The sequence below is a fragment of the Peromyscus leucopus genome, chromosome 6 (genome assembly GCF_004664715.2).
Source record: "Peromyscus leucopus breed LL Stock chromosome 6, UCI_PerLeu_2.1, whole genome shotgun sequence".
Lineage (NCBI taxonomy): Eukaryota > Metazoa > Chordata > Mammalia > Rodentia > Cricetidae > Peromyscus > Peromyscus leucopus.
Window position 1 is genome coordinate 35426857 of NC_051068.1, and position 14693 is coordinate 35441549.

The 14693-nt window shown below is 42.3% G+C and overlaps 2 protein-coding genes and 1 long non-coding RNA gene across 12 annotated transcripts in view; 2 read left to right on the forward strand and 1 right to left on the reverse strand.

Moving 5' to 3' along the window:
• Positions 1-14693, reverse strand: part of Nbea (neurobeachin) — a 544486-nt gene that overhangs the window by 162517 nt on the left and 367276 nt on the right. For all 10 annotated transcript variants that reach the window (XM_028882144.2, XM_037206608.1, XM_028882142.2 and 7 more), the window contains one exon: positions 5017-5153. In XM_028882144.2, the coding sequence (XP_028737977.1) occupies positions 5017-5153 (137 nt within the window). The remainder of the gene's footprint in view (positions 1-5016; positions 5154-14693) is intronic.
• Positions 798-2955, forward strand: Mab21l1 (mab-21 like 1). The gene has a single exon (XM_028882150.2). It carries the CDS (start codon positions 1520-1522, stop codon positions 2597-2599), a length of 1080 nt encoding a protein of 359 aa, XP_028737983.1. The 5' UTR covers positions 798-1519; the 3' UTR covers positions 2600-2955.
• Positions 8634-14693, forward strand: part of LOC119088162 — a 33358-nt gene continuing 27298 nt past the window's right edge. The window contains exon 1 of the long non-coding RNA XR_005091756.1: positions 8634-8698. This is a non-coding gene — a long non-coding RNA (uncharacterized LOC119088162). The remainder of the gene's footprint in view (positions 8699-14693) is intronic.

Sequence of the window (14693 nt, forward strand, 5' to 3'; positions counted from 1 at the left end):
AATTAAAACAAACAAAGAGACAACCCCAAACCTGAATGGTTACAAATTAATTTTTGAAGAAGTTGGCCATCTTCCCATAATCAAATTATGAAATCCCTTAAGATTAGGAACCTATTGTTGGCCACCACTAGGGATATCTGAGATGGGAGATCTGTCTTTAAGCCTGCGGGAGCAGCCAAGGCTGAACGGCCACACCTTCAAGTTCTCAGTGTAAAGCCCACTTCTGTGAATCTTCTAGAGCCTTCTGTCCAATACAGCCCATCTAAATCCCAGAGATCTTGTGGAAGTATTCCCGAAAGAGCATACAGCCCTCACTGCTGTTTGTTATTTGAGCACTGGCCAGCCTAGCTACAGACACAGGGAACTGCAGACAGGTGAACTTGTTTTAATCACCCCTCTTTTAACTGGGTAGATATTTTCTACTGCCCTCTGCAGTAATTTATCAGGTTCCTCTCAGCGAATGAAAAGGGGGAAACCTAGGTAAAAAGAGAACAGGTTCTGCCTAAGGTTTGGAAAAGTGTTCTGACTGGGAACAAACAACATGGAGAAAAACTGGAGGACAGAATTTTCCGTCTGAAGCCACCAGTCTGTTAAGAAGCAAACTTGTAACTTGCATTAAGAAGACCCCAAGGATTAACGGGTGTTAATTACCTTACTCTAATGCAAGTTAGTGACTTTGTTCTAGAAAGCCCCGTTGACTTCACTAATTGGAGGATGACCATTAGTACACCTGGATAGCTCATCGGAGGTGAACAGACAAGCACGCTTTACAGCACAGAGAGCCACTTCTCTTAGCCCAGTCTTTTCCAAGTGGAAATATGCTTCAAGTTATACCAAAGCCAGATTTCCTTTTGCTTTCCAACCTGTCTAGGTGGCCTGGATGGTTTTCTGCCCGCAGCAGCTTCCTACCTTTGGTTTCTGTGCCTCTATCCACGAGGGGGGATTAATTAGCCAGGCTGAAGCTGGGGGAGGCTGTCGTGACGAGCCCAGTGGCGATTGGCCGCCCGCCTGCCTGGCCCTGCCTTTATAATTTCCACACGAGTGCATCTGGGCTTTTACACAAACCAACAGCAGCTTCTTCTGACAGACACACACTCACCCGGACACACACTCGGCACATTTTTTCCTCCGTCTGATTAACAGTCCTGCACACACAATGATTACGGGAAAACGTAAATAAATACGGAAAGGGGTGACTATTTTGACTACTGGAAGAGCTTTCTTTGCTGGGATTCAGCGCAACTTTTGTTTTTATTGAGAAGGTGCTCTCTCCACGCGTCTCTCTCAGACACGGAGGAGAGAGGAGGAGAGTGCAGCCTTTCACTTTAAGACCGGCTAGGCTCGCGGATAAAGGCCGGCAGGGCAGGGCGGCCCCCACTGCAGCCTGTCTGAGAGAGGCTCGGTGCCTTTTGCGCGTGGCCCCCTTTCACCACCGAAGTTGGCTCCAGCGCTAGCAGCCGCATTGGATCCCACAGCGTATTGTGAGACTCCGGTGTACAATCCGGATCTCTGCCCCAACATGATCGCGGCCCAGGCCAAGCTGGTCTACCACCTGAATAAGTACTACAACGAGAAATGCCAGGCCAGGAAAGCTGCCATCGCCAAAACCATCCGGGAAGTCTGCAAAGTGGTCTCCGACGTCCTAAAGGAGGTGGAGGTGCAGGAACCGCGCTTCATCAGCTCCCTTAATGAGATGGACAACCGCTATGAGGGCCTGGAGGTCATCTCTCCCACCGAGTTCGAGGTGGTACTCTATCTGAACCAGATGGGGGTGTTTAACTTCGTGGACGACGGCTCACTGCCTGGCTGCGCGGTGCTGAAGCTGAGCGACGGGCGCAAGAGGAGCATGTCCCTCTGGGTGGAATTCATCACCGCCTCTGGCTATCTCTCCGCACGCAAAATCCGCTCCAGGTTTCAGACGCTGGTGGCTCAGGCGGTGGACAAGTGTAGCTACAGGGATGTAGTAAAGATGGTGGCTGACACCAGCGAAGTGAAACTGAGAATCCGCGATAGGTACGTGGTGCAGATCACCCCGGCCTTTAAATGCACCGGGATCTGGCCGCGGAGTGCTGCCCACTGGCCGCTTCCTCACATCCCCTGGCCAGGACCCAACCGAGTGGCAGAGGTCAAGGCCGAGGGGTTCAATCTGTTGTCCAAGGAGTGCCACTCCCTGGCCGGCAAGCAGAGCTCGGCGGAGAGCGACGCTTGGGTGCTGCAGTTTGCAGAGGCTGAGAACAGACTGCAAATGGGGGGCTGCAGGAAGAAATGTCTCTCTATCCTAAAAACCCTACGCGACCGCCACCTGGAGTTGCCAGGCCAGCCCCTCAACAACTACCACATGAAGACTCTGGTGTCTTACGAGTGTGAGAAGCATCCCCGGGAGTCGGACTGGGACGAATCTTGCCTGGGCGACCGTCTGAATGGAATTCTGCTGCAGCTCATCTCCTGCCTGCAGTGTCGGCGGTGTCCCCACTACTTCTTACCGAACTTAGATCTGTTTCAAGGCAAACCGCACTCGGCTCTGGAAAACGCTGCTAAACAAACGTGGCGACTGGCAAGAGAGATCCTGACCAACCCCAAAAGTTTGGAAAAACTCTAGAGGATGATCTAATCCAGGGCCGACAAGATCACTCTTCTCAAAGTTCCGACGAAATGAAAACTTCCTGGTTGATTCCTATTTAGTATTTCCTGAGACAGTGCAAACAATCTCTTCCTTCAGAAGGAGTAACAGCACAACATTCATGCATCATCTCACACACCCCTAAAAATGGAGGGAAAGGAGTAGGGAAACACAGGGGGAAACCTACACCCACAAGTATCTTTAAGCAGGCATCTCCCATCTCCCCTGAAAAGTAAGTACACAAAACCCGAAAACAGCAGGGCAACAATGCAAGACCGTGGCCAACTCCGTCAAAGGATTATATCAATCTTGAGACTTAGGCGCATCTGCCTTCCAGTAAACATGACCTGGATGTGCCATCGGAAGGATCGAGGAGCGAGTAATGTATATTTTGATTTGTAACAAAAATTGTGATCTCATGTTGTCTTTGAAAGTGTGGATGTTGGTGTTTTGTGATTTGGTGAACAGAACTGAAATTGCCATTTGGAAACTTCCAGACACTTTCCACGAACAGAGATGCATTTAAAGGTAGATTTCCTCCTGGTACTTAACCTGTCTGTGAAGTGTCTGAACTTAAAAAAAAAGTTTACATTTTGTTTCAAATATATTGCTTGTTCTAACATTCCGTAAGTATACTTGAAATGTTATTTAAATATATTCAAAGAAATTTGAATTCAGCTTATATAATAACGCTTGAATATCTGAATTATATATATTTGAAAATGCACTTGAAATACACTGGATAATTACTTTTGTGATTTAGATTTTAATTTCTGTTGCCGATTTTATTTAATTAGAAGATAATAAATGAAGTAAAATACTCAATTGTTGTGTCTCATTTTTAAATTGTTTTCTGTCAGAAGAGCTAATGCTTCCTTTTGAAAATCAACTCGAGTATTTTAAACATTTTGACTAACAGGCTAATAAAATCACCAAAAATACACATTAAAGGGGCTCTTTTTTGAATAGCTATAGAAAATATCCATTTCCTCAGTTTCTAATTTACTAGATGGTTTCTATAACTGACACATTTATAATCTACTTTTGAGACCTTGCTTCTGGTTAGTATTTCTGTAGCTTTTTGACAATATAAGGGGAAAAAACCTATCATGGCAATAGAGATTACTGAGTTTAAAAGCATCAAATTCTGAGAAAATTAACTTAAAGTCATAATGAAAATGTTGAAGTTTATATAGGAAATCTAAACAATACAATGAACATATCTTTTAACCAATATACTTTATCAACCTATTTTAACACGACAAGGGTTATTGGAAGAGATTGATCAGAAACCCACAATTCATTCCTACTACACAGGAAAGCTAATGGCAAACCATCAAAACAAGTTCTTCCTTGTTTAAGCACAGCACACTCCCTCCTTACACCGGTGGCTGTGGTTGTTTCTCCCTGATCAACAAGTGCTGAGAGGCCTGAGACTAAGGCTCTGCATTCATTCGGGTGGCAATAAACTTCAGAATTTCCTTTGCTCAATTACAAATAATGTTCTATACTGTTCCATTTCTGCATAAAACTTAAATATAAACAATAAGGCTCAAGTATGATTGTTTTAGAACAGCTTTTGAAGTGACTTAAAGATCTTTTCAAAATGACAGTAGAACACCCCGTTATCTCAACCTCTTACCCTGAGGAGAGATCTACAAACCTTACAGTGACATAAATAAGAAACTAGTGAAATGCATCTCAGAAGGGTGCTATGCTGTAGAGTTTCTCTGATGGTCAGGGGGCTAAAATCCAAAGATAAGATTTAGCCAACATGTGTGTCATTCCAAAGCTCCAAATGTGCACCTTCTGGAATGGCATGTGAGTACTAGAGTATGCTGTGTGTGTGTACATTTAAATCAAAGCTTATAAAGAACCTGCTTTTCTGCCTTTTAAATCCATACGTAAAATCCATTTAATTCAGGAGATGAAAAATGGATGTAATAATGGAAATGAAATTATATGCAAATGGCCCCTGCCCCAGTTTCCTTATAACCTTTCAATACATAATAATTCATATTGCAATATATACCTTTGTAAATTAAACGTGATGTTAACACAAAATTTCACACGATCTGTCCTAGTGTTCCCAGGAACTGAGACACTATGCCCCCGAGATCTGGGGCCAACTGACTTAAACACCAAATCTGCCTAAGTACACACAAAGGCACATAGGAAGACTGCTCAAATGCACGTGCTCTGTTACTTAAGTTTAGGATTTAAGCTCAGTAATACAGTCTTCAATTCTGAAATAAATCATGTGTTATTTCATTCATTTTATTTTCTATAAGAAAGATGAGAATATGTATACCTCTCCAGTCATTTAAAACCAAGCAAAACTGAAAGCCACATCCTGCCATCAAAGCCACCAATGCGGTGCATCCACTCTAACTCACTTTTGTGTCGATCTTCTTGAAGGCAGCATCATCTTCATCTACCTCAAAGTAGATTTCTGTCGTGGTGATGGAGAGAGTTCCCTTGGCCACCACCACGGGAGCGATGAGCTGGGCAGGGGTGCTGAGAACCACAGGGCCTGCAAGACAGGGGCAGTGTGAGTCAGGCTGAGCCTCTCTGGTGCTCCCAAAGTCCCTTCCAGAGAGTATGGCATGGTCTTGTTTTTAAAGATATACTAGGAAAAATGGTGCCTATGTTATGCAAGGTCTTTTCATGTTGGGTAAGGTCTGTTTGGCATTTATATGGTACCTTAAAACGAAACTAGAGTAATTTTATAAAAACTCAAGAGTTCAGGATGTTGAATAAGAGACCCATAACATGCCAGTTTCCAACCTCTGCCTAGAAATATACATGGTTGGTGAGGCACTGCCTGTATTCGACTTACAAATGCAGAGCAGAATGGATGCATCCTTGGTGCCCCGTTCTCCAAAGAACATCACTTGCTCTCCAAGAGACCGTAGGCAGTGGGTAATGCTTCCGAAGACCAACCATCTCATAAGTCAATCCTTTTGGCAGCATCTCTACCCCAAGGAGAGGTGATAGAGGCGAAAGGGGAAAGCGGCTAAATATACAAATCCCAAGGGCTAGCGTCCTAAGGTGGGAATACAAAGCTACTGGGGTTCTTATGAAGGAATAATGAAAACCTTGGCCGTCATTTTCTTACCAGAGCACATCAAAGATGAAAATGTGAGAAAAACGCTGAAACAAAACCATTCATGGAAAAGGGGTGGAAAGCGCCATTTCTCAGCGTTTGAACCCAGAGAAATGAGGATTCAATAGATTTTTGGAAAGTGTGCGCACCCGAGTGGAGTGCTCATTTCGAATTTCCTCAATTATAATATTGATTCAAGGGGGGATTACTTGAAATCCCTCTTCTCGATATTGGTCTAAACATAAGACAAGAAATTTAGAATTAACGTGGGCTTTGTTGATGTCTTTTAGGTTCTAGGGAGCCAGCAACAGAACCCAGGCATTAATGCCCGCCCTTTGCGGTACTCAGCCGGAGACCGATCAGGGAGTCTTGCGCGCTCACCGGCACCACGCAGGCAGGCCCCGGCCTGAGCCGGGAAAGCTCGCGGAGCCAGCGGTCCGGCGGAGCCCAGCTATTTCTGAGCGGAGACCCGGAGGCCTAGGCCGGCTTTGGTAGGGCTTACGGAGTCTGGCCCGCAGCAGACTAAGTGGGGTCGCCTTCAGAGGCCTGACTGCCTTAGCAGATCAGCAAGACGGCCCCGAGCTCCGGGTGCGGCCAGCGGAGTTGGGTCCTCAGCGGCCTGCGGGAATTTTTTTTTCCCCCTTCCTGCAAGGGGCGAGGCGGTCGGTCTGGAGCGCCACTTTAAAGGCTCATCAATCTTAATCTAGGTTGCTCAAGTAATTATGCCCGAATCTCTTGTACGATTACAAGTGGATTTGGGTTTCTATTCCCCAGGCCCTCCTTTGTGTTTATTGGAGGGTCCGCGCTAGCCGGCGCCTCCAGCCCCCGGGGCCCTCCTCGGATCCCCCGCGCCCGCCCGCGGGTTCGAACCGCTCCCTTAACCCTTGCGCCACCGCAGCGCTGCACCGAGCGCGGGTTTCCTCGTTTCCTCTCTGAAATGTTCGTTGTATTCACATCTGAAACTAAGTGTCTTAAACAACTTGGGCTTGACAAAAAGACAAACAACAACAACAACAACAAAACAACCTAGGAAACTTCATTCTAAACAACGATGAGCACGTTTTAGGTTTTTAGAAGTCTGACATTTGCAGAAAAACAATGGACAAAAACATTAAAAATGGCGAGCTGCTTCCTTCTCCTAAAAAGTAATTTAACATATCCAAACAATAAATTGGGAAAATTGAAAAAATTAAAAAGATCATGAGAGAAGTTAACCAAGCTACACTCTGATTTACTGAAACACAGCACGAATTTTACGTAGAGCTCGGGAGCTTTTAGCTGGGCACACATTTCTAAAACAGGACTGAGCTTCCTTTGGATTGTACTCCAATTTCTTTCTATTGAGTTGAGATTTTCTGGGAGTTTATAAAAGGATTTCTTTAAGAAATACACATCACGAAATATTCAACCTTAGAACCCTCCAACCTCCCGCAAATCTCCAATTACAACTCCCAATTCTGAAGATTGTTGGAGGAGCGCAGGGCCTTTTTGTTGTAGCCTCCGGGGAGCAGAGCAGCCAGAGAGCGCACAGTTAATCCACTGCAGCAATAGAGAAAGGGGATTAGCTTTAATCCCCTTCGGGGAGCCTCTGGATTTTAGGGATCCTATATTAAAATGTTTACATAAAGCACAATCACAAGCCAGCATGTTTTCCATATGGTACCAAGAGATTTAGAAACCCGGGATCTTTTTCCAAACAGTGTTTTGAGGGGCAGTATCCCTCTGCCAGGAGATACTTACTCATCTATGGGGTTGGTTCATTTCTAGCCCCACCCCCCAGCACTACGGGTTTAATCTCCAGAACTTTGCTTGGTATAGTGAATTGGGAACTGTAGATACATCCATTCCAATAGCTACCCCAATAATTAAAGAATAAATTACAATAATGTCCTCAGCACACACAGCACGGTAATATTACAAAATGGCCTATTCCTATTGTATTGGCACATATAATTTAAAATTCTATCACAAATGATGATAATAAAAAAGGAGAAAAAAGCAAACTATTTACTTCTCACATTGGCTATGGGTCCATGACTGCTTTTAAAGGAAGGCTAAGGGTGCTATTTACCATTATTCTAGAACCAGTGCCACCAGGCATCAGAAATTTGCCAAGAAGAAGGAGCTTCTTTTTGAGGCCACCACACTATTTCCAAGCACATGGTAAATGTCACTGTGTCCTGATGTGTCAGAAGTACATATGCTCATGGAATATATTTTATTTCCAGATAGGGTTTCTTTGTGTAACAGCCCTGGCTGTCCTGGATCTTGTTTTGTAGATGCACCTGCTTCTGCCTCCCGAGTGTTGGGACTAAAGGTGTGCACCACCACACAGCCACTGAATATATTTTAAAAGAATGCTAAATACTTGTGGGTTTGGATTGTGTTTCTGAAAAATCAGAACCCCAAGCCTAGAAATCAATGAAAACACATTAGCATCTTAATATAACTTTACAGTTTACAAAAAGTCTTTCCCATCTCCATTTAGGTACAGGTCACTATTCACAGAAACTGGGCTCTAGATGTCACAATGGCACCTGCAACAGAACCACGTGCTGACTGCTCACTGTAAGGGAAGAGGAGTGGAAACTCTGGGGGCCCGAATGGCAAAGGACTAATTGTAGGATCAAGACCTTGGTAAAGGGATTTGCCGAATTTCATGACTCGAGAAGGAAGACTGCTGTGCAGTGGTATCTGCTGTAAACACGCTATTGGGGACTGGCTATTTAACAATTGTTTCAACAGCAAACTAAGGCTGTAAGGAAGCAGCATTTACCCACTTCAGCCAGGAGAGGGGGTGTTTAGTGTTTCATGACCTTGCTTTTGTCTGAGCTTAGATCAAATTATTAAGCTGTCTATTGTGACATCATAGATGATGGTGTTCTGTGATGCTTATGTTCAGCTCAAGAGCACCCTGGCTTAGCTGTGACCTCCAGACCAGCTCCCGGAAACACCAAGGCCAGGTCCCACAGGTCAGAACTGCTTTTCTTTGCTCTGATGCAGGATTTAATCATGATTTAGGAGGGTCAACAGAGTCCTAGCTATCAAAAGGCAAGTATGGCAACTACATTTGCAGACAGTACATTTACCAGTTCTAACAGCACAAAGAATATGGAATCAAAAGAAGTTGAAAGTCAATTAAAACTGGCATTGTTAAACTTAGTAGATAAGACATGACTGGCAATGACCTTATTTAGAAAATGTATTGTTGCAGTGTACATTGGAATCAGCTGATATTTCTTTCTTTCTTTCTCTCTCTTTTTAAAATTTATTTATTTTCTGAGACAGGGCTTCTCTGTGTAGCCCTGGCTATCCTGGAACTCATTTTTGTAGATCAGCTGGCCTTGAACTCAGAGATAAGCCTGGCTCTGCCTCCTGAGTGCTGGGATTAAGGGCATGAGACACCATTGCCCAGCTAATATTTCTTATACTTAGCTAATTTGAAAGCCATTGTATTTAGGATGATTAAAAAAAATTAAGACTAAAATGTGAACAGGGAGTAAATATTTACAGTTGATTCTGTAATAATGTGACAAAATTTCTGAGGAAATAGTGTGGCTAACAGAATGTGGCCAAAACACTGACCACAACCACTACTTTATGGGATCTTTATTTCTAAGTACTTTCGTTGCTAGGAAAACTAGGGGGGAAATCAAAGAAAAAAATTAAAGGTCTTTAATTTCCAAACAAATTTCGAAGCATATGGGGTATGCACTTCAATTTTAGCACTATTTTCTCCCAGAACCCTCATTACACAGTGCCCCCAAACAGTCGCATAGGTATATAAGCCTGTACCCAGAAAGTGGCCTTTGATGCTCCTTGGTGACTTCTTGAGTTCCCTTTGTTTTAAACATTGAAATTTACAATAACAGATCATCCCCACATTTTCCCTGTTTCCTGAGATGACTATTTGATGCTTAAGAGCACATATTAATCTCTGGAGTCCTTAGAAAATCTATCTGTGGAAAGAGTCAAATTACCACAGTCTGCAGCTATGAGAAAAATGAGAGACCTCTTTCATAACAAGCAACTCAACACTACACTTTAGCATAATGTTTGTTCAGCATGGCAGAGAACCTCCTTACTACTAACGTTATCTGAAGCTACATCTTATTTAATGTGCCAGCAACGAATAATCTTAGGTACCAAGAGACAATCTAGTAGACCCTAGCCTTATCCTTTCATTTATATTCCCCAATTCATTTGTAGAACAAGTAATTCTTTGTCTATATATGTATAAAATTATGTATTTTATGTTAATAATATAATAAATAAATATATAGTATTTTCTGCAGGGACTATCATGGATTTTAGAAAGAAAAACTTTAAAAAGCACATAGATAGTCCAGATAAAGTGGCACTGAGATGTCCTAAACAAAAACCTTACTGAAAAGCACTGATCCTTTTTGGGCTCTTGTGATAATCTGCCCTCCCAGGTGAGCTGGATGAGATTTGTGTTTCCAGTTATATTACATTTAGTTCAACATATGGGAGACATCTTTCATCTTCTGGAATTAGGACTCTTTTATGGCATCAGGATGTCATTTTGTATCTGAGAAGAGTAAATTTCTACTAGACTAGATGTGTGAATAAACCAGAGAACGTGATTTAGATCTATGTGAGCAGGAGGCTTAGGACCCTCAACTCTAGGTTGGGCTCATTCTAGCCAGCCTTCATAGTCCCAGGGCTCCTGGCACGTTTTCATTGCAGCTCTCCTAAGATATTGAACATGTTGTTGATTTGGTCCTCTAGTTCACATCAGCAACCTGAAGAACTCACTTAAAGAGTGCACTCTGCATTTATGGAACAGAATACAGAAAATGATACATACCACTGTGTCATTTGTATGTAACAGTAAAAATCACTTAAAATCCAGATAATATTTTTTGTTTTATTCCAAATTGTTCCTTAAAATTCACTCTCTCATAAGAGAGAGAATCCTGGAGAAAATAAAAATTAAAAAATATACTAAAATCCAATGGCAATTATGCTTAATTATTCTAGTTACACCCCATATATATTATTCATAAAAATGGCATAATTTTATAACTGCCATATTTTTCTTAGCATACAATTTGTTCTGTCTTTGGAAATTAGATGCAGAGGCATTTAACTCAGCTTTCATTCATTCATGCAATCAACAAAAAGTAATGACTGTGTGTTGTGTTCTTTTGGAAACTAAAGGGAATACAGTAATGTATAAGGTATGATTTTCATTTAAAAAAAGGACCTTTATGAGGTAAAAATATGGGGTAAAATAAAAAAAGAAATGTGTATGGGTAATTATGTCATAGAGAGAAGGGCTCAACTGAGCATTGTATAAAGCACAGCACATGAATTAATCTTATTTATTCCTTTCAATCACTCTGTACGTCAGTTACTGATGTTGTCCACAGATGAGAAAATTAGAATGAAGGTAGTTTAGAAAGGTCCTTCAACTAGTCCACATCAGAGGTAGGATTTATACATGATGCTAAAGTTAGGTTATATATCCTTATGTGTACTGCCTTCTACCAAAGAAGAGGAAGAGAACAACCCTATGGACATTCCTTGAAGTGTAACAATTTTCACTAGGGTGGTGGTAGTTGGCATGGGATTTGCAGAAATGGCAATTCCAAGAGCTGTGATGTATGGGTATGACAGACCTAATGTAATGGGAAATATTATGGAAGGACACACAGCTGCACATTGCATGGCTGGAGGAGAGCACGACGAGGAAAGGGAAGCAGTGGGAGAGGACACTGAGAAAGCACACATAGCTTTGGGTATCAGATCTGTTGAGATTATGGCAGTAGAGATCAGATGCTGCCGTGTACAGCAGTGGTTTGGATCTTTTTTGTGCCGGAGGGTACGTACACACTTTTGAGAAGACTTAGTAAATACAAGGCCTCTTCTTAGGAAAGGTCATCCTTTGCAACAATGGTTCTCAACCTTCCTAATGCTGCAACCCTTTAATACAGTTCCTCATGTTGTGGTGACCCCCAGCCATAAAATTATTGTCACTGCTACTTCATAACTGTAATTTTGCTACTGTTATGAATGTGATGTAAATATCTGGTATACAGCATATCTGGTATGTGACTCCAAAAAAAGTTGTGACCCACATGTTGAGAACTGTGGCTCTACAAGCATCCATTCTGGTTTATAATAGTCATATTTTGGAGAAAAAGAAAAGGTTGTACTTGTCTTGATGTCTCCCTCTGTCTCAAGGCTTTCTGTACCAAACTTATCCTCATCTCCTGTTGTCCATTTTCTTGGAACTGGAAGTCAGCTGCTCTCTGCTTGTGGGCTTGATGTCACCCTCCCCTGTCACCTCAGCTGCTGTCTTCTTATCTGTGCCCTCTCCAGGCCTGCCGAGGTTAAAGAGGTTTTGTCTTCTGTTCAGTTCTTTGGCTACACTCCCACCTGGCCTGTTGCCAGGGTGTTTGGAAAATGTCCTATGGTTAATAAAAATGCAAGTTCTCCCAGTTAAGAAACAAAATTGTAACCTTTTGATTTTACTAGACTCTTTCAGACACACTTGCCTAGGGGATTGCTTGTGCTTGTGGTTTTAAAAATACCTGTGTTCCAAGGAACATCAGGTTGAAATTGCTGAAGCAGGGCACTGATGCCCATGGCACAGGACTGCCCTGCTGTCTTCTGGCTAGGCCTCCACAGTGTTGCTGACAGCTCTCTTCACTGGCCGGAAGCCTGCTGTTCCTTGGAGCTCTGCAGCTGGTCTGAGGCTCTCTGCTCTCTGTATTATCCATTTCCTTAGTGACCTCGGTGATCTAAATTGTGAACTCCAAGCCTAACTCTGCTTTCTAACTTTAGATCATTTTTTAAATCTTGTAAATCCAGCAGTCCGAGCCCAACAGTCAGGTCCTGGAGAGCAGGGATTCTATCATGTATCTTTTTATTCCATGTATCACCATGGCTTACATCTAAGAAATAATATATCCAACTAGAATAAAGTTGGAGTCAGGATCTGAAAATGGTTGCTAAGGGCCCACATGCCCTCCCTGCTCTTGCCTTTACTACAGTGTAGTCTGGGTATCTCCTATTGTAAACTATTCTCTCTTTTTTAAAGCAATTACAGAGTGTGTGTGTGTGTGTGTGTGTGTGTGTGTGTGTGTGTGTGTCCATGGTACATATGCGGAGGACAGAGGACAGGTTGTCAAGAATTGGTTCTTGTCTTTCATGATGTGGGTTTTGGAGACTGAACTCAGACTGTCAAGACTGGTGGCAAGCATCTTAATCCACTGAGCTATCTTGCTCGCCCTCCTCCTCCTCTTCTTCTTCTAAAATGTACTTTACGATGGGCTGTGGTGGCGCACGCCTTTAATCCCAGCACTCGGGAGGCAGAGCCAGGTTAATCTCTGTGAGTTCGAGGCCAGCCTGGGCTACCAAGTGAGCTCCAGGAAAGGCACAAAGCTACACAGAGAAACCCTGTCTCGAAAAACCAAAAAAAAAAAAAAAAAAAAAAAAAAAACTACAATAAAGATGGCAATAACCCACTTAATTGATTTGTTAACCAATTGAAAGTTTCAAAAAACAGAGCTATGAGGAAATTAAAAAGGTGCCTGGAAAAAGAAAAGCAGATTTATGTCTTGGCTCCAAGTCTCTCAGGCTGTGATGGTGGGTCAGTGTTCCCACTGCTATGACATAACTTTTAAAATTCAGTTGTGTTCTAAGCAACAGACTGGCACGTCTCAGCCTGTAATACCGTCTCCTCTTAGTAAATGTTAATTCTGTCTCCCATCCACATTTACACTTATCTACATCACTATTTCTCCTCAGAAAATATTGTTTGGTAAGTGGAAACCTTCTTATCCAATTTTATTTTTATTTTAGTGTTTATTTTCTTTATTTATTTTACATTCTGACTCCAGTTTCCCTCCCTCCTCCCCTCCTAGTCCTCCCCCACACCTCCCCTCTGTCCCACCCGCATCTAACCCTCCATTTCTATTCAGAAAAGGGCAAATCCAAATTTAGATACAGAATTTATCTGTTAGCTTTTCAGTTTCTTTTTGAATTCCTGATTCACATATAAGCTGAACTGGAGGAGCACTTTGGCTGTTTTTAGCTGGTTGGTAAGCTAGTAATGTAAAATGAAAGAAAAGCACAACTTCGAAATAAAAAAGAATAAAAGATACTTCAATCACTATAGAATTTTGTCTGAAAAATTTTAAACAATAATAATTTAGGCAGCAAATTCAAATTACCCTCTCTTTTACAGTTTAAAAAGGTCTATGTTTTCTTTTTCTATTTATAAATCAATTAAACTTTATTAATTTTTAAAAAATTATGCATATATGTGTGTCTATGTGAATGTATGCAATGTTCATATAGGTACCTGGGGAGGCCATTAGAGAGTGTTAGTTCCCATGGGGCTGAAGTTAACAGGCCACTGTGAGAAACCTAATGTGGTTGTTGGGAACCAAACTCAGGTTCTCTGGGGGGCAGCAAGACTCTTAACCTCTGAGCATGTCCGAATTCCTAAGTTTTGTCACAGTACTGTCTGAACCAACAGAGTATATTCTGCTGGGGTGTTTGTAATCTGCTTGCCACAGAAATTCTTGTTCTCCAGGCTAAGTGATTACGGCCTTGGACTTTCTATAGGTTCCAGCTTCTGTATGCAGCATTATGTTATGGGAAGAAAAACAGCTCAAAGTACCATCAGCTTGTAAAGACTGTGCATCCTTTGCACATCACTGTTCTAATGGGGGAAAGTACTCTTTCACCTAAGCTTTGCAACACTGCTAATGTCTCTCAGAGAGAAGAGCAGGGCACTTCTTCAATGTAGACCAATCCTCCTCCTTTGCTTCAAGATGCTAGTGTGAATAGTCTGTTCACTGGAAAGCAGTTCTTTTATCTCACATTCTCCTCCAAGTGTATCAAACAACAAAACTCATGTACTTCTATTAGGCAATTAATACTTCATTCATGCTCTCTAAAACCTGTAATGTGTGATAGCTTGGTGTCCCA

Excerpts from the sequence above, each read along its gene's own strand:
- Mab21l1 (XM_028882150.2), top strand. The coding sequence starts at position 1,520 with ATGATCGCGGCCCAGGCCAAGCTGGTCTACCACCTGAATAAGTACTAC.